At 46.4% G+C, this 20,035-nt stretch overlaps 1 protein-coding gene across 2 annotated transcripts in view; it reads left to right on the top strand.

Annotated features, from left to right (window-relative positions):
• The first annotated feature begins 10,939 nt into the window (after positions 1 to 10,939).
• sema3c (sema domain, immunoglobulin domain (Ig), short basic domain, secreted, (semaphorin) 3C) overlaps positions 10,940 to 20,035 on the top strand; it is a 40,839-nt gene continuing 31,743 nt past the window's right edge. The window contains exons 1-3 of one of the 2 annotated variants that reach the window (XM_056425249.1): positions 10,940 to 10,973; positions 15,380 to 15,431; positions 16,640 to 16,807. In XM_056425249.1, the coding sequence (XP_056281224.1) occupies positions 10,962 to 10,973; positions 15,380 to 15,431; positions 16,640 to 16,807 (232 nt within the window). In that variant the 5' untranslated portion in view covers positions 10,940 to 10,961. Of the gene's footprint in view, positions 10,974 to 12,566; positions 12,629 to 15,379; positions 15,432 to 16,639; positions 16,808 to 20,035 lie in introns of those variants that run through there. The other variant, XM_056425250.1, reaches the window with a different exon arrangement.

The following is a 20,035-nucleotide window of genomic DNA, read 5'->3' as shown; positions in this document are numbered from 1 at the left end:
AAGAAAAAAAAATCTGCCGTGCAGGAGGTACGAGGCCAGATCGTGCTGAAACCCTCCGAGCCGAGACACGACTTGAACCTTCTTCTCGCGCCGTGGGCGTCCCTCCGCAGGTGAACGGCGTCGGCGGGGTGAAGGTGAACGAAGAAAAAGAAGAAAAGCTCGCGGCTCCTCCGGGGACCGGATAATTTGCGGTGGGTATCTGGGAAATGAGGGTTCATGGTGAGTGGCTGCCGGGATCGCGTCTCCGTGGGGAAGTCTTCGGCGTGTCAAAGGGCTCCCAGTCCCCTTCCAGTCCCGCCACATGGGAACTGACATCATGCATCTGTGTCTAATGCCAGGGTCGGGTAAGGGATACGACTTGACCTTTGGCCCCCGGGTGAAATTCAGCCATTCGTCATGCGCCTCCGCATCGGGGACTGCAGCTCCTGGCACATCTGCTCATAATGCAGGTAGTGTGCTTGGGGGGCCGCGCCGGCTCCTGTGAATCCCAACAATCGGCTGATGTGTATAAATGGATGGCGGCGGAGCCGAGCGCCTCCAGAGAGACGCTGGCTCTCAGCCTAATGAGGTTGTATATCCGTTGAGTTTTTTTAGCCACTCTGAGGCGGACGGCACTCGCCCTTTGAACTTTGAAAAAAACAAAAACGAGGATCTTAATGCAGATAGTAGAAAAAAATGCCCATGCATCAGGAGGTTTTTGTTTTCGCTCGGTGTGAAGAATCCATCCGTCTTTACAACTCAAACAATGCCACGATTGTTGCAGAGTTTCCCATTTAGCTGTCGGCCGGTGTTTGAAATGTCGGGAAAAGGAGCCTGTGGGGAACTTCAGGTGTTTACGTTGTCCGAGGCGGATGACGCAAGCTCCCTTTAGGCTCGACGCTCCGCGTGCACGTTAACTATTTAGTTTGGCTGATGTGTTCTGGCCACATGCTCTAGTTAGTCGGACGTATTGATTAAAAATAATAGACAGCAGACTCAGAGGGGGGACCAGGTGGTTTTTAATACTCTAATGGAGTCTGTGTAATGTGTCGACATTTCCGTCAGCCCGAGATACGAAGCGCTTGTTCATCGGCTGAGACGAGAGGGGATTTCTGTTGTTCTTGTTAGTCCAAACACACACAGGTGTAGAGGACGTGAAATGAATAACGGACCTGTTTCTACTTAGTGTGTCACAGGCATTCCAGTGAGCCCGGCATTGCGCAACACCGGGGCTCTGACCCACCAGAATGGAACGGCGACGTCATTATTATGACGTTATTAATTACACGTTTCCCTCGGCAGTGACGCGTCGACACGGTGTGAAACGAAGAAACAAATTCAATAAGAAAAATATCATGAAATATAATGCAGCCACGGCAACCAAGCCTCTTATCTCTATCAAATATGAATGCTCCTGTAGAACTCCACTTATTATATGTTTATATGTTATAATGCGGTGGATGTTAAATTATAATCACAGCACATTTAGCTTCCTTGTTTTTACTCTAAACTGCCAGAGCACGTGAACCCTTCATTGTTACCGTCGCATTGAAAATGCGGAAGGTTCTGTTTTGATCGCCATTTATTTATTTATTTGTATGCGTGTTACTCGCATAACTAAAAAAGTATTTAACCGAATCGCATGAAATTTGGTGGGATGATTGGTTATTATCCGGGGACCATTTGATTAGATTTTGGGATCGATCGGGTCAAAGGTCAAGGTCATGAAAAGGTCAACATATTCTTTTGACCATAGTGCGGTCAATTTTTATCCAATTGGCATAAAACTAATGCCAACATGTTCATAATTCAATGCCCAATCTTGTGATATGCGAAGGTATGCGCTCTACCGAGTGCCCGTTCTAGTTCTTAATGCTCTCGGGGCCCTTTGGATTCAAACCAATCACAGCCGCCTGGGTTCTGAGTTGTGGGAGGAGTTACAGCGACAGCAAGAAAATCTGAATCTTCTCCATTTCCCCACTCGGTCACGGAGGTCATCTTGTGAGTGACACCAGCACCGTGACGGACAATCGTGACCCTCCCAGATCTCCTTTAAGCTCAGAACGCCCACAGAACATATATCGCCTTGGACCCCACCGGACACAATGACAGCCATTAAGTGACCTTGTAGCTCTGAGGTCGATCTCCTCTCCCCCCCCGATTGAAGTTCCTGTCGAGCGGCGGCGGCGGCGAAGATCTGAAGTTGCCGCGGTGATCCACAGTGACGGTAAACTCACAGGAATTCAAGAAGATAACACAAGCAGCCTTTTTATCTCTGTCTCCATCCTACACCGTCAGCATGAGTCATGTAAATTATGATGAATGCTGCTGGGGTGGAATGCACTCGCTGCAACGGAGTTTTGTCGATTGTCTCAGATTGATGTGTATTATCTATCTATCAGTAATCAATCACCAAACCGAGGGTGTTTACTGTAGATCTTATCAAAGTTTGGGTAAATCGGCCACGCGGCCGATCTGAGAGCTAAACCGACGAGTTCCTGACACCAGAGAAAAGGAAATCTACTGATAAGAAAAAAAATCAGCCAATTTGGCTCCAAGCTATCATCGGAGGGTCAAACAGTGAGGCGCAGATCACATTTACCCGCTATTAGCTTTCCAAGCATCTTGAACTGGTTTATGTTTTTTCTGTTGTGACTTGTGCTCGAGTCCAATATCACAATGCATGCGTGGGATGCATGTCGAATGGTATTTTCATTGCAATACTTTTTTTTAAAGATGGTCACAGGGACAAATGAGGGATGAGATTCAATAAAATGCAGCTGACGGGCCCGAATGGATCTGCTTCAGCGATGATGTCGTTGAGGTCAGAGGCTTTCTTTTCTTTCTGTGTGCAGCATGATGTACCACCTGATGCGGCTCGGTGCTCGAGTCCGTCTTTGTCTCGCCGGCGCGCTCGTCATTAAAACAACTTACTTAGCCGATAGCATCTGCCGAGCGGCTGCGCGTCCGCACCGTGAATGGCGGTCTTTCATTACGAGGCGCGTGGAAGGAGGGGAGAGCGATCTTGAAATGAGTTCATAGATTTGGAGATAACCTTTTTTTCTTTTCTTTTTTTTTTCAACGCAGAGCCGAAAGTCTGTCAAATGGACTCATCGCAGCCGAGCTGGGACCTCATTTTAGTGATTCCATACTTTTCTCTTGATTTCAACTCCCGGGCCATCATAACAACGCAGAGAAATAAATTCCTCATGTCTTCTCCTTGTGTCGTGTCTTCAAATCTCGACTTTATTTGACCATCTGGATGAACACATCAACTTGGATGGACCAGGTGTTTAAAATTGGGGTGAGCGACCTAAAGACCGACAGTGTACCTGCCTCCTTTTCCGTGAGGACGCTACATCTTCCTCTTTTCTATCTGTTGGGCGGAGGAGGAGGGGGGGGGGAATGGGTCCAACAAGCGGCGGGCTTAAAGCCAGGAGACCAGCAGTTTGTTCCACATGTGACACGAGAGGTCCACGTTGATGTTCCTCATGTATCTTCCATGGTTATTATGGTTACTATGGTTACGAAAACCTAACTGAGAGGTTTTGTTGCCTAAACCTAACTCAGTGTTTTAAAAAAGTCTATTCCCAAAGTCGTTTTCTTCCCCGTGAAGACGGAAGTTTATTTTGAAAGGACCGCGCATGGAACCAGTCGATGTCGCACAGGATACGTTGAATAAACAAGAATTTCACTGTTTGCGTCCGGTGTGAAACCAAAATGTTTTCATTTCCATCATCTTCTCCTAATTGTTTTATACAACTTGCTCATTTTGTTCGACCCAAACTGCGATACTTTTTCCTAAACCTAACAAAACGGTGTTGTAGGCTCAACCTTAAGTTGTTTAGTTTAAATATCCAGTTTGAATTACGTTTCACTTTCCAAACACGGGAGCTGGAGGCCCCTCTGAGGCCTTCAAGGCGTCGTGATCATGACTCGTAACTCACGTTCAATCGGCAATTGACTAAATTGGTGCGCCACCAATCTGGATATCCAACACCCTCTTCAGCACCGCACCGCTACATCGTTCCTGCTTATTGCATCCTCCAGAACATATGCCAGCCCCGCCGTCTCCAAAGCACACCGACGACCCGGCAGCAGGCATGTGCACAGATAGACCCCTTGTGGTGCTCAAGCTCCTCCCCTTTTGCCTGGATGAGAAAACTGCCCTTTCTGCTGGAGCCCAAAGTATTTTAAGAATAAAAATGACTCCGTCATCAATTCCCCCCAAATGTGTTTTGATTTCTAACGGTGCATTTATTTGAGTTCTTGTGAGAATTTCGCCCTGACATGCTTCGCGGCTCTCAAAATAAATTGTAATTGTTAACAGGAAACATGTCATTTTATTTAGCTCTCGTGTCTTCTCACGACACGATGTGTTTCAGGCGTAGCGTAGCAACCAATAACTTGCCAACTTCAAGTCACAGTGAGCGATAGATAAATCATTTTGGCGATGGGTGCCCTTTTTTGGGGTTTGATTGCCCCCCAACATGTCTGTGGGCGTGTCTGCCCGGCAGTCACGAGCTTCCTCTGGACCTCGTGGTCACTGTCTCGGCTCGCCCTCTTCTTCTGTCTTTCCCACTCCCAGATATCTCTACACTCAGTCTTCTCCAAGCTCTTGTCTCATCATCCTCAGATTGGCTCAGTAGCGATTCCACCACCTGAATGGTGTCCCACCCTGTCAGACGTCCATGCATCCAATTCCTCTGGCCCCCCCGCTGACCCCCAGCGTGAAATCCCCAACACCGCAGTCCAGTTCGGTGGCCGCCAGCCTTCCCAGACTTACCATCCTCACAACCTCCCCGACCTCCAGCGAGTCCATTCCGCCTCCAGGTCTCTCTTCTCAGCAGCTGTCAGTCGCCCCGAATACAACAGCTACATCCAAAAAAAAACAGAGTCTCCGGGGCCGGTTGCCTCATCGTGTCTAAAAGTGATCATCCAAGAGCCAAATGTCCAGATATTCACCAGTGGCCTTCTCAAATATAGTGTTTCTGAAATAAGAAATCTCATTTGAAGAGCCGCATTGTTTCATGTTTTGAATTCTTGATGCAGGTTCAATTTAGGAATCTTTTAATGTGTTGTGCATTCATCAATAAATCCTCACACGACATATAATATCCTTGTATTTTCGCACATTAATTTGTTTATTCTGTTATAATTTGTCTTTTAAAGTGTGGAAGATAGATCGCTTCATCTCAGTATCACTCTGAAGGAAATCCATGCCCTTGGGTTAGCTGTCCACCCATCTTTTAGTGGGACTATAATTAAAAAATAAAGAACTTAATTTTCAACTCAAGGCTAAATCCCAAAGTTACACAACATATCCCACATAGGGAACCTGCAGCAAACGAGTCCAGACGCCTCAAATATATGTATTATTCTTTCTTGTGAATAATAATAAAATCAGGTTAAAACAAATCAGAAGCTCCTTAAGGGGAAACTAACTGCATGCGGTTGGATGTAATCTGTTGGCAGTAATCTCTCTGATCCCTAAAGACAGACGCCTTAGAGCATCGAGGAACTGTCAACGCAGACAACTTGCTCCGTCCCGTTTCAGAGATTTTTGATATCTGGATATTTGCCGGGAAACCGCAGCGAACATATAAATTCAAGAGGCTCGTAAAGCTGCCTCCGAAAAAACCACAACCACTTCAACAGTGGCTGTATTTTACGTGTGAGTTCATTACGTTTATTAGCCAGACTAATAAAGTTGCGGATTGCGTTTTCTCTGTTAGATCTATCACGCTGTAAGTGTGAAGCCGTGCACCGTGTATCACACAAGCAGCATGGGAAGAGGGATAAATCATAACCAGATTCCATTAGGATTCAGGAGGACTATTGTCTTTTTTTCAAAATAAGAGCATCACGAACAAGAAGAACAAGGAAAACAAGGAAAAAAGGAGCAGAACATGAACAAGAAAGACAATTTAAAGCATTAGTACCTCCAGAAAAAGAACTTTTAATTAGACATTACTGTCTCCCGCCCACCAACGGAGATGGAAGTGAAGACAGGAAGTGATGTGCGGTGATGTGCCCGGTGAAGCGGGGACCGATGGGCTCCTCACGGACACGTTCACCTAACCCTGGCCTTTGATTATCTTGTCATAAATAGCAGCATTGCTCTTCCCTTCGATTCTAAATCCCTTCTTTTTAAATTATACACCCCGTGACCTCACCCTATTGGGGGGAAAAAACAGCCGTTTAGAGACGGGAGGTTGGAGAAGGTTAACGACAGGAATGCGGATCAATATGCTCGTCGGCCTGTGTGCACACGTAGCCCGAAAATTACCTTTCGCTAAACGTGGGGACGTGCTGGGGCATTTCCTGCAGACGCATCAACGCAACCGGCGTGGGGAGTCACGGTTATCGGAGAAGCTGAGCAGACGTTCCCCAGTCAGGAATGTAGAAGTTTTCATCTTAGTAGTTGTCTGAAAATCATTCCAATCTGTGGTTATGCACAACTCTACTTCCTGCTAACAACCCCTCAGCGCATTTGTCGTATACGTTGGTTTCATTTATTCATTTATTTGAACAGGGACCGTACACAGTAACCAACCCAGAGGTAAATGTGTCAATCTTAGCTGAGGCTACATTTCAACTGTAGTCCCTGTGGCCAGATATTACAAGCCTTCACTAATGGATCATGAAAAATAAAAGAAATGACTTCAGGGAAGCTTAAAGTTGACCTTTTGGACAAAGATCCCGCCTAAAGACGAAACATCTTCTGATTTCTGTTTATTTTGGTTTCTCATTTGATTTGGATGAAGCGTTGATGATCCTCCATGTTGGAGCTATTTAATTTGACTTTTGTATTTAGGTTGTATTGTAAAGTAATATTGATTATTTATTGCTTATTATCTTCGCATTGAAAATGCGGAAGGTTATGTTTTGATCGCCGTGTATTTATTTATTTATTTGTATGCGTGTTATTCGCGTAACAAAAAAAGTTGTAAACCGAATCGCATGAAATTTGGTGGGATGATTGGTTATTATCCGGGGACCATTTGATTAGATTTTGGGATTGATCAGGTCAAGGTCATGAAAAAGGTCAACATCTTCTTGAATCGCATGCAATTTGGTGGGATGATTGGTTATTATCCAGGGACCATCTGATTAGATTTTGGGATCGATCGGGTCAAAGGTCAAGATCAAGGTCATGAAAAGGTCAAAATCTTCTTTTTACCATAGCACGGTCAATTCTTATCCAATTGGCATGCAACTAATGCCAACATGTTCATAATTCAATGCCCAATCTTGTGATATGCGAAGGTATGCGCTCTACCGAGTGCCCATTCTAGTTTAGGTTATGTTTTGATATGTTAGTTGTTTCTTAGGATAGTTGTAATTTAGTTTACTATATTTAGTTGTAGGTTCACTGATTGGGTAACACTGGGCACCAGTGGTTATATGTAGAGGTGCATAGGCACAGGACCAGCATGCACCAGGGTGGCCAATGGTTTTTTTCCACAGCACAGGGAAGTGTCAACATTTTGTTTGTTCTTTTTTTTGGGGTTTAAGAAATAAATTATCAAAATACTAACAGGCGGAAATGGACAGTACTTTCTTTTGCATGTGTCAACACCAAAACCCACGGTGCATCAGTGGCGGTTTGATTTATCTTTTTGTTTGATTACGGACGACAAATGGCCACTACACTCCAGATGCTGCCGATGCATTCGGGACTGTACCAAGTGGGACTCAGGTGGGGAGGAAGCGGTGCATGGTTTAGTTATGCATATGATGATGCACTTTTTTTCGGTTTACTTTCAGCCCTTTGAGTAACTTTTAGCTGATTGCTAAACATCTTAAAGCTTAGTTGAGAAAGGAAATGTTGTTGGCTTTGGTTAATAGGTAGGAATGTCACAGCCACCGTCACACACACACAATTAACAATGAAGCATATTCCTTCCATTCATTCCCATTCTATGCCAGTGGTGTGTATCCGTGGCAATGGGGAATCGTGTCGTTTTCTAATGAGTTGTTCTCAATCGACTAACCCTTTGCTAAGCCCCGCCCCCCGCTGTCAGAGCTAACTTCACATTTCACACATTTTTTGGAAAAAAAGAAAAAAGAGAAGCATACAGGATGCGTTTAAAGGACATATTAAAGACGTCAAACTGAGTCAGCGGTGAAAACAAGTTAAAAATGGATCAAAGGACCAAATCCAGACCCACAAAACCGGCCTGAAGAACATCGTGGAACCATTTCACGAGATTCTACGGCACCATTGTTTCTGCTACAGTGTGTGCATATAGTTGTAGAGCTAAGACTGGAACATGGTAAATTTGATCCATCATTGTTCAGCCACATGTTACATGAACACATCCCAATTAACTAGGTTTAGATCCAGGTGTGTAGCGACAACGTGTGTGTTTTTTTAATTTATTGTACACAAGAGAATCACTGGGATGTGTGTTCACTAATTGTTTCCTTTCTGTGGTTCATCAACAGCTTTCTCCGCCCTCTGCTTTTTTCACCATCCCCCCCCCAACCTCACCCCTGTCTATTCCAATCTGTGCTGAAGCTTTTTTTTTTACGTTGCACCTGCGGCGTGGGGAGATCGCCGATGTCCTCGCCATTATGGAAATGAGCCTCAGCAGCTGAACGTCACACCCCAGTCAGACCCCATCAGCACTCGGCGCCGGATTCCCGCTGATGACTTCCGACGCTGGGAAAGAGGCGCAAAGCAGCAAAAAAGACATTTTCTCTCAAGCTGTTTTGACTCTGGCAGAATTCCTCACCTTTTTTTTTTTTTTAAACCACTCGATTAATCTCCCAGAGTGAGCCGGTGGAAGTGAGTCCGATCTATCCCCATTATTCACGTATTTCCGTCGTTTGCTTTTCTACACTTCCAGGGGCTGACGGCGATCGTCGGACCACAAATTCACACCGGCTGCACAGATGGTGCGCACATAATGCAAAATCTGATGGGAATAGTCTGGATTTATAACATATATGTGCAGCACAGCAATCAGCTCAAGGCTGTACAATGAGAAGCTGCTTGTCTCTTTGATATTTCAATACGCACAATCAAGCAAATGTCAACCAGCTAAAGAAGTGTTTATTATTTTCTTCTTTGTGCTTTATTACACTGAAGGGACATCTTTATGACTCCTTGCTTTGTAAGTTCATTAGTTCCTTAATTTAAAGTGAACATGTTCTTTCTGGCTCAGACACACAGAAAAGGTCAACTCCGACAATGGACTCTTGAGTAAAGCATAATAACCGCCTTCACTGGCTCCAGCTCCTTGACTTTCACCTTTTTATATCATTTTTAAAGACGACTTGTTCTTATGCTCTGGAAGAATTGTGGGAAATTGACATTTTGCAAAAATGGTCATCAGTTTCAGCCCCACCAAATCTGGAAATCCCAATTTTCTGAACCTATTTAGAATGAAGGAAAGCAGTCGTCGGCTCACTGAGGAACATGCCAACCGCAAGAAGAACGCTTTGGTTGGCGAGCAAATCTGTGAAGCTTTCCCGGGTTTCCAGCTCTAAAAGAAATAAATGGATTTCCCTGTATTCAGATCAACATGTTTCTCGTAGTCTTGGCTGCACAGGAAAGAACAAAAGCCCTAAAAGAAATGTGAGCGGTGACCTATGAGGAGCTAATGCAGCCGTGGAGATCGTATATTAGCACGCCACGGTGGAGCCTGTGATCCACAGAGAGCATGCATGTGCTGGCCTGCCCATTTAACATCAGCGTGACAAATGCGGAACATCTGCGGCGCTAACAAGGGGCAGGTTGTGTGTCTGTGTGTGTTCATGTGTGTGTGTGTGTGTGTGCGTGTGTCCAAGAGATCAAGCGGGAGAGGCAGCACCCACCGACGCTGTAAGCCTCGCCACCTGTGAGATGTTGCATGACCTCGTCCTTTTTGGACCGAATCGTTTTTGCCACTTGATTTATTTATATTTGTGCCATTGTTGTTTTTTTGTTTTTTTTAAAGGCTTTACGACCACTTACCGTGAAACGGTGGTTCCCTGTACTCGAGTCTCCTGTCACGCGGGACACCTCCGCGTCTCTCGGCCCACCGCGCTTGTTAAATCAATTTACAGCTGAAGCTCCGTCGCGGGGATCGTAAAAAGGATACGCCTCGTCTCTATTCGCCTCTCACACCTCTCTCTCTTTCTCCATTCTTCTTTCTACGCTCCGCCAGCGATGGCGCCCGGTGAGAAACCCGCACGGTTGCCCTGACGTTTTCATTTGAGGTGTAAATCAGGCCCCATTGTCGGGGAGAAGGGCAATTATGTCCTCCTGTCTCCCCCAACAGCGACCCCCTCTTTTCTCCCCCGTTTCACATTCTCTGTCTGCCAGACGCTTTTGCATCACACACATACCGTCCCTTTTTTCTTTTTTTTTTAAAATAAGCTCTAATTCTGTACCTCAACGCCCCAAATTGCCAAATTTCTAAAATCCTTCACATCCGGCCTCGAATCCTTCGGCGCAGCGACACTCGGGGTGCAACACAAACGCATCCATTCATGAAGCGTAGTGTTCCCCTCTCCGGAGCTCAGGATGGATTTTGTTAAATCAAATACATATGGCTAACATATCCCAGTCCTCCGAGACTCCAGACTCCTCTGGTGTTGGGCGTGTGTGTGTGTGTGTGTGTTGAAGAGGCCAATCTGTCCTGGGATAAGTGTGTGTGTTGACGGAGTGCTCGGCGTGGCTCGAGACCCTCTGCGTCGCATGTTTTAAGACCCCGTGCCGAGCGAGATTCCCCCAACGAGCCCATTAAAAGTGATGCGTGTGTGTTAATTGTAAGTTTTTCCCCTCCCTTCAAGTCGGGGGGGGGGGGGGGTGGGTGCGTGCTCCCGGGTATGAAACGGAGCGTGCGTCCTCGTCTTTTTTTCCCCCCGTGCGCTGACCACATCGGATGAAGAATGTCCTCTATGTTATTGCTTCACTTCGCTCCTACTTATGATGATGAAACGCATCGCTCCTCCTGGGGCCACGTTACGCCAAAAAAAAGGATATTTTAATGCACGGAATGGTAAGAAATGAATGCATCTGCAAAGGAAAAACACTTTTTTGTGGCCACGCTGGATATTCACGGGGAATTTAACTCACGATCTCCACCCTTTTAGTGCTTCTTAGCACATTGTGCAGACGCGCTACAGTCCAGGATATTCCCATGTTCACAGTAAAAGAAGGAATGTTTCTGAGAGAGATAGCCCTTTTTCTTCATTCCACACATTCTTCTCCCTCGTCGATGTCCCGGCGCCTTCATCGACCGTGCGACTCGACCGCGCGCTGCGCTCGAAGCGGCTAACGCAGCCTTGAGACGCGAGCCCGAAGCGGAGATAATGAGCGGGTTAGAGAGGTCTGGTGAGCTGGAGCCCGAGCCCATGCTGACTCGAGTGGCAATTTATCCGATTTCCAGCAGCTTCTCTCTGGAGTCGCAACAGTAGGCCACTTCTCCCCGAGACCTGTAAACAGACGATGGAGTTTTCCCCGAGATGCTGGACACGCAGAGCGGCTCCCGTGGGGCTGTGGAGCTTTTCAAGCTCTAGATTCAACAACTTTTGGAGATCAGAGCGCAAAGGAAGAAGGACGTTGGAGTTGTACCTCTTGTTCCGCGTGTTGAACTTCTTCTTCTTCTTAATAATCTTTTTATTCTTCTTGCGGGGGTAAAAGATCAAAACGTGACGCCGCAAAAAAAAAAAGGGGGGTCATTTAAAACGACACGACCCCGACGCCCCAAAATGTTCAGAACGACCCTCCGTGTTCTTTTCTAGACGTGACCTAACCCGGCTTACGAGCTGATTACCTTTGCATTGAAAATGCGGAAGGTAATGTTTTGATCGCCGTGTATTTATTTATTTATTTATTTGTATGCGTGTTACTCGCATAACACAAAAAGTATTAAACCGAATCGCATGAAATTTGGTGGGGTGATTGTTTATTATTCGGGGACCATTTGATTAGATTTTGGGATCGATCGGGTCAAAGGTCATGGTCATGAAAAGGTCAAAATCTTCTTTTTACCATAGCGCGGCCAATTTTTATCCAATTGGCATGCAGCTAATGCCAAAATGTTCATAATTCAATGCCCAATCTTGTGATATGCGAAGGTATGCGCTCTACCGAGTGCCCGTTCTAGTTCATAATTGTTTTAAAATGCGGATAAAAGTAGAAGCAAATGGAAAATGTCTGTCTCAGTTCATATCACGGGGGGGGGGGGGGGGGGGGGTCTGACCTTTTCCCAGCTTCGCCATCTCGCCGTGTGAGGTACGACTCCTCCCCTCCTCTTGATGTGCTGAGCAGGTTAAAGTTTGATGTCTGGTTAATAGAGAGGGAGCGAAGGAGGAAGATCGTGGAAGGGAGGGGTGAGGAGGAGGAGGAGGAGGGAAGGGGGAGGGGGACTTCAGTGCAGAGTGTGTAATAGGACACCAGCCCTCTCTGTCTTTTTTGCTCTCCTCCCTCTCTCCTCTCTCCTCTCTCCTCTCTCCTGTGCTCTCTCAGTCAAGCCCGCTCCGGGAGCACTTAGATGGAATAGCAGCGTTCTTCCTCCTCGTCGGTGTCACCGGTGGAAACTGGGAAACAAGGTGTTTTTTAGGAAAGTGGGGGGGAGGGGGGGATCACTCAGATCTGGTTCGATACCCGACTTGTCCAAGTGGGACCCGCTCTGGAGGAAGCTTCTGAAAGGTGAGTAACCTGGGGCAGGTACCGGGTCCTGTCTCTGGGTACAGAGGGTCCATATACCTGCTGTACTGCACCAGACTGTATGGACAATGGATGTGCACATAGGGGGGTGGGGGGAACAGGTGCAGAGTCCCACCGGCGGGCGACCACAGCTGGAAGTGAACTCAGTCCGACTGTTCCAGTCAACTTGCTGCTCCTTTCATTCACATGCTTTAAGGCGTCTATTTTAGAAACCGTGTACATTTCCAGGACTTGAGTCATGACGTTGTTGACGTGTTACTCTGAAGCTAATAAGGTTGAGTGTTCTTTGTGTGTTTATTGGTTGGGTTAGTATTTCTGAATAACTTTATTGAGCCAGAAGAGGTTTCTGCTCCCGTTCAACAACTTTCTTCATGAATATATATTATTATTTTTAAGAATATCTTATTTTGACGCTGTCCAGAATCAAAGGGGCCAAACGCTGCTGTTCATAAGATTAATTATTTAATAAATACGTCCAAAGTTGGAACAACTTGTAACACACACATTGAGCCGCTCGTGGCTCTGACTCGTGTGTGTGTGTGTGTGTGTGTGTGTGAAGGAGCGCGTGGCCGTAACCGAGCCGCTGACATCTGAATGGCAGGGTGCGGTGTGAACACACACCGGACTGCTCCAGCCGGGACAGACGCGGCAACTTGTTTACCGTTTCCATCCGACGATTCTTGATCTCCACTCCAAAAATACTAAATAATCAAATCCATCAAATGCGACGCCAGATGGGAGGACATTCAGCCTCGATTGCACGTAGTTAAATAGCATGTGTTTAAAGCATTAACAGGGCCAGATGGGAGCCAAACAATCACAGAGATTGGATGGGGGGTGAGGGGTGGGGGGGGAGGGAGGGGTATGTACAGCTATGCAGTTGCTTTCATCAATTCATCATCATTCAATATTAGATTTTCTGGAGCCGTTGCCTCTGAAATAGTGAGATGGAAAATTCATTATTCAGCCAAGAAATACACACGATAAACACAATTATCACGACAACAAACGCTGGAAATAAACCTCCAAACCTTTAATTGGCAAACTCAGAGCTGGGATCTCTGCGACGTTTAAGAACTTCATCAATTATTCTTCATGGCAAATAAACACGAATGCACTTTCTTTTCTTTTTTTTACATTTTCTGATCTTTATTGGGGAGGCCCATTAATCCTGGCGAGCGTGGTGGTGCTCCGCCGGCGACGCCGTCAGGCCGCTGGTTCATGTGTCAGAGTCGAGGCGATCAAAGGGAAGGAAGCGAAGGAAGCGTCTGAACCCGACCTGCTGGGATGTTATAGGGTGTCTAGAAGGAGAGCGGCTCCCCCGACGATGACTTTAGCAGCTGTGAGACCGAAGCAGAGAGCCTCTCCTCGGGAGATCCCCACCTCTCTCTCTCTCTCTCACTCTGAGCGAGGGAAAGGTGTGGACATTAAGCCGCTGATTCACTTAAACAAGTGTCCTCACTTAGTGGACAAATCTGTAAAGCCACAGATTTCATTCAGAGGCAAGGTTTTTATGTCCAATTCTGTCTCGCTACAATTTCTGCATATGGGAACTACATAATTGTTTAGTTTAAGCAAAGATAATAGATATTGCAATAGAGAAAAGAAACATTGTGCTTAAGGCGAATAAAAAAGGCTTGTGTTGATTGGTCTGCATGAGATGAGCTCCACACCCCTTACTCTCAATGTCACGATGGGGAACGACACAATGTCAGATACTGGGCCGGGTGTATTGTTATTTTTCTGCTCTCAAATATAAATTACATGTTTTCTTGTTGTTCTTGGGGAACTGCATGCTCCCAATACTGTGAATACGCCACAGACATCAGCAGTTTAGCAGTTGACATTGAAACTACGTCTCGAAATCTTGATTTAAATCACACAAAAACATCTCGAGTTTCGTCCCGAGTGTCGTGCGCAGCCGCACGGCTCGAACATCACATTTCGCCTCGGTTATTTGAACAGAAAAATGTCATTCTCATGGACAAAATTCAGAGACTTGAGACGCTGCCAATTCCTCTACATTGTTTTGAGAAGTGACTTTTCAGACTATTAGCATGCGGCTACATACAAGTGAGAGAGAAACCACATTTTTTGGCAATCAACCTTCATAAGAGTGACAGAAGGACAGGGGTCACAGCGGGCCGCCTGCAGGCTAAAGTTGTGGGAGACGCCCGAGCTGAAGGAGGCTCTGGGTGGAGGGGGAGGGGGGGAGGGGATGCAGCAGGAGAGGGGCTGAAGCCCCCACGCTGTTTTATGTTTTATTTCTCTCCAGCGCAGCCACAGTTTCTCCATCTGTTATCCTCATGCACCTGAGCTGTGGAACTCCACCTCGCGCTTCATACCCTTCACGCTTCCTCTCCACCGCCTATTTGTACTCCACACACCCCAAACTGAAATGTTCCGAGCGGGTCGTGCACCTATCAATTTTTTATTGCACATCCATAAGCCATGAGAGCAGAGATTTGTGTCTCCTTTTTTTTATTTTTGCATGTAAAATGCAACTCTCTTTTTCTAGTGTTTTTAGCACAAAGGTATAGCGTCACTGCCTCTATCAATAATTGAGCTGCTCTTGTTCTCTTAAGGAAAGGGAACAAGAGGAGGCCGAGGGAGGGGAGGCGTTCTCTTTTGTGCATCATCCATATTTAAGAGACGTACATCTGCAAAGACGCACAGTAAGTGATGGGATGTAACTGACATGTTGTGCTCTCATCCATCTCCTCGTCTTCATAGATTCAAGTCGGCATTTCTTGGACCCGACGGACTTCAACTGTAAATATCACAAGTGCGTATTTCTGTTCTATTTCAAATTTCAATATGTAAAGTCTGTATGATCAGAGACATTGTGTTGTTTTGAAACCACTGCATCCTGGCAAACATTGATTTGGGGATTTGCTTTAAAAATTCACAGAGATATCCGCCACTGTTTGGAGAACATTGCAACAATCATGGAATATTCTTAATTTTAATGCCATGTGCTTTTTTGGTGTAAAATTAGGCCAATCACAGTAACAAATAAATAAATGTTGTAGTTGTCACTTTTTACACTTTGTGGATGCCACCACTCGGTGGCCATGATCCAAAAACGTTCCCTCTGATACGTCAGCCATGTATTGTACTGCAGGGGTGGCACATTGTTGTAGGCCAACAGGAAGTGAGCATCGCACTGTTCCATGGACGATAAAGCCAATGGGATTTTTCAAATTATTAAAATCTCTTAAACTTGTGTTAACCACAGATTTTGCCCATTGACCTCGTTCCCACAGCATTTTTACCTTTGCATTGAAAATGCGGAAGGTTATGTTTTGATCGCCGTGTATTTATTTATTTATTTGTATGCGTGTTCCTTGCATAACTAAAAAAGTATTAAACCGAATCGCATGAAATTTGGTGGGATGATTGGTTATTATCCGGTGACCATTTGATTAGATTTTGGGATCGATCGGGTCAAAGGTCATGAAAAGGTCAACATCTTCTTTTTACCATTTACGTGGTCAATTTCTATCCAGTTGGCATGCAACTAATGCCAAAATGTTCATAATTCAATGCCCAATCTTGTGATATGCGAAGGTATGCGCTCTACCGAGTGCCCGCTATAGTTCTAAACTGTTTTAACTTCCGTGTCACGGTGTTGATGTGTCGTTGGCCGCGTGTTCACCGTTTGTTCCAACTGCCCTCAACTGGCCATAAACTCAAATAATACTGCTTTAAATGTCTATATTTCCACCACGTGTTTACGAGCTAAACTAGCTGAACAACGTAACACCCACACGGTGCCCGCATTTTAACGGAGACATCTTTGGAGTCACGTTTTGGGGAAGTTCCTTTCAGGGAACACCTGCCGGTTTGTTGGGAATAACAACCAATGGGGCTTTAGCGTTAGCAGCGATAGCTCGATGGCTAAAGAGACAAAAGCATAAAAAGTAATATTAAAGATTTTCCAACAATAAAAGAAACCTCAAAATCCTCTTCTCTCTCAAACCCCTCCAACAGGCAGTGGTGACCGGTCGGGGGTTCTTGCAGCCATGGGCAGGCCGGAGGGGTCGGCCGCCGGGGGGGCGCCTCTGCTGTTAGCGTCGGCGCTCCTGGCTCTCTCTCTCTTCTCCGCGGGGGTCTCGGGCCTCCCACAGCCGCTCCCGAGAGTCTTCCTCTCCTTTGAAGGTAAGAGGGAATAACAAGCATGCACCCCTCCGAAATGAATGAAACCTTGGAACTTTTTGTTTTGACTCAATATGTCTTATTGGCGTGCCGATGGAATGATGCCGCGCTGATGTCACGTGTCAATGGTTGATAATACGGCGAGCCCAGGGCTCCGGCAAATAGCTTAACAAGACTGTGCAGATCTTATGCAACGAGGTCGTTGTTTTGGATCAGATTTATCTTCCACTGAGTTCCAATCGCACACTTTCCATCCTTGAGGCTGCGTCGGTGGACGATCCTCGTTCCGTCCATCGACCGGCCCGCCAGACGTACCGTGAAACCGTTCAGCTGTAATCACACTCGCTCCTTCCACGCTCCCGGTGGGCTTTGCAGCGGTCTCTATTTTTTTTGTCGGATACCCTTTTTTTTTAATTCGATGTCCTTGGCATAGATTATTTTTCTGGATTTGTTATGCTCCCATGAAATGAGAGTGTGCCGTAGGGCGCGTTCAACTCAGTGTGCATGTGTGTGTGTGTGTGTGCACGCTATGTGTGAGTGTAGACGAGTTGACCCCCCCCCCCCACCCCCGAGCTATGAGCGGCGCAGTAACCTTTTGGCGGAGGCTGGATACGGTGCAGGGGCTGAAGGAGATGTTTGATCACCTTTCACGACCTCTCGCTGAGGATTAGGCGGCGCGGAGCAGCTGAGGCTGTCCGTCAGCCAGGCCTCTCGACCCTCAGACCGAGTCAATGCAGCAGTCGGCGTGAGGCGAAAGCAGGTGTTTTGTCTCCTTTCTCTCCCTCTAAATTTACTTCCCAATTTGGTCTTGTTCGTTCCTCATACCTTTCGTTCTCATTCCTTCTCTGTCTTTCGTTCCCTTTTCATGCTTTCTGGTTTCTCTGAATATTTTTGTTCCATTCCAAATCTCTGAACCCGCAGTGCAGTCTGTTCCTGCTCTGCGTATCGTCTTAGATAAATATGGCGGTCAGGTTGACTTTTCTTTTTTGCAGAAGCTGAGAACCCGAATATGTGGAGGAAAACCTCACAATCACTTCTTTTGCTTTTCTTGGCTTTTTGAACCCCTCAAGTCTCAATATTCACTCTGCTCCTCGCGCCGCCGGTGTTTCCAAACAGCCGGATGAAAACGAGCCCGTCCCCGTAATGCTGAAGCGGATTCGATGTGTGTTGCCACTGCCGTGTTCAGCGTTTTCACTTTGCATTGCACTGATTCTCTAAGAGGCTCTATTCTTAATGTGTATCTGTATGATGAGCCACATGTGTGTGTGTGTGTGTGTGTGTTTTTCCTCTGCTATAATTACGCCGGTATACATGAAGGAGGACGTGTGTTCGAAGCTAAGCAGCCAACCGGAGGCGTAAATCGACATTCCGGCTTTGATTCGGCGCCTGAGCTTAAAACAACAGGGTGCTAAGAGTAGATGCACCTTTAGGTTTCCTTTTTTTCTTCTTCTTTACGATAAATCATTTTTGATCAAAGGAGGATGAGGGTCATAACTCCCTCTCTCGGCTGCAGGGGTTAAGCTCCAGATGTGGGGGGGAGACTCCTATAGAGTCAAAGTCGAGGGCTCCTTTTTCTCCCACAAACACTGGAAGAATTCAGGGAGTTTTTTTGGGCTCCATCCAAACGCAGCCAGACGGAAGGATGAAGAGTCCTCGAAGAAGACTGGAGGAGAGGTGTCTCTAAAAGGACAAACAGGTGCAGCTGGTTTGACACCTGCTGGGTGGCCAGAAGGTTCAGTCTGGAGTCTTCTGCTCCCAGAAGGGAAGAGCTGTTTATGATCATGAGCAAACTAGATCAAGATAATCAAAACAGGGTTGTGAGACGTTCAGGTTCTCCAGAGATCTTGGATTCCTCGTGGTCGCCGCTGACATCCAATCCAGGGCTAAGGCCGGTTCACAGGACTCCGGGCGTCCTGCAGAGCAGTTGGTGTCTCTGACATTCCTCTCTCTCTGCCTCAGCCGGCGTACTCGCGTGCTCCTCAGGCGGAACGCGGCCCGACCGCAATTCAAACCGCATAATAAACGGGGGCGAAAAGAATGCAGCTAACCCAGATAATAAACCCTCAAGTGACGCTGTTCTCCTCCGTGCCTCGGATAATAAACACCAGGGATACCCGGTGAGATTAAAGATGCAGCGATTACGCCTCTACGTTTGCTTTAAATACCTCGTGACCGCTCCCCGGGTTTATTTTGGTCTGTTTTGATGTATTTGCTGACAGCATTATGCTAAAAATCAAACAGATTACAGGAGGAAGCTTCAACCGCAGCTGTGGACGGAGATGTGCACGACCTTCTGATCGAGAATCTTTCAGAGAAGCGTTTAATATTTTAATATCTGCATCCGTGGGAAACAAACATGTTGGTTAACCAACAACAACCACAGTAGCTCTAGTTTTGCTGGTGGGGCAAAAAAAGTCCAAAGGCATGTTGTCATTTAAAAAAAACTATATTTAAAAAATGATTTAGGGTTTTGATATTTATACCATGTGAAATGTGTCGAGAGCAGTTATCCTGCCTTTGGTGAGAAAATAACCGATTTGAATTTGGATGGGTTCAAATAAACGTGCAACCCAATACAACATCGGGGGGAAGTGAATGCATCGTTTTAAGTTGTTTCTTTTTTTTAAATTGCTTTCACTTGCTGTAAACTGCAAGGAGCGTTTCTCGAAACCCGGCAGGTTGGATGTGTTACTTATCGGTTCTGCTACTGAATCAGAGGTATGGCCCGGCTGTAAATGCCAAAAATGCCATTCCAGGAAGGGTGGGATCAGAACTTCACCCTCATGCCCCCCCCCCCCCCCTTTGGCAGCTTGTCTAAATCTACATGATCAGCATCATTTAACCTCATCAGCAGTTTCACTCTAGTCTGGCAAAACTCCGGCATTCACTACAGTATGAACTCGGAACCCATGAAAGATGTTTTTTTTAAAGCGAGCCGGCCTACGGGGTCTTTTTTTTCATACACACACACACACACACACACACTCACACACACATGTGTTTGGCAGAGAGCCTGGCTGAGACGTATAGGAAAGATTGATTAATATGAGGTCTGAAGTTTAATGAGGGCTCCCTCACACCGGCACGAGCCACATGGGCTTCATCCACAGCCTGAACAGAACCAGGTTTGGAGATCAGGAACCAGGCACATCGGATACGTCGCAGAATCACCCCCCTCGCCTTCATCACGCCCCATTACCACCTCCCCACGCCCGCCATTATTCATACGGC

Source organism: Pseudoliparis swirei, chromosome 10, assembly GCF_029220125.1.
Source record: "Pseudoliparis swirei isolate HS2019 ecotype Mariana Trench chromosome 10, NWPU_hadal_v1, whole genome shotgun sequence".
NCBI classification, from domain to species: Eukaryota; Metazoa; Chordata; class Actinopteri; order Perciformes; family Liparidae; genus Pseudoliparis; species Pseudoliparis swirei.
Note: the sequence above shows the minus strand (reverse complement) of the source record. Positions and strands in the feature narration are given on the sequence as shown.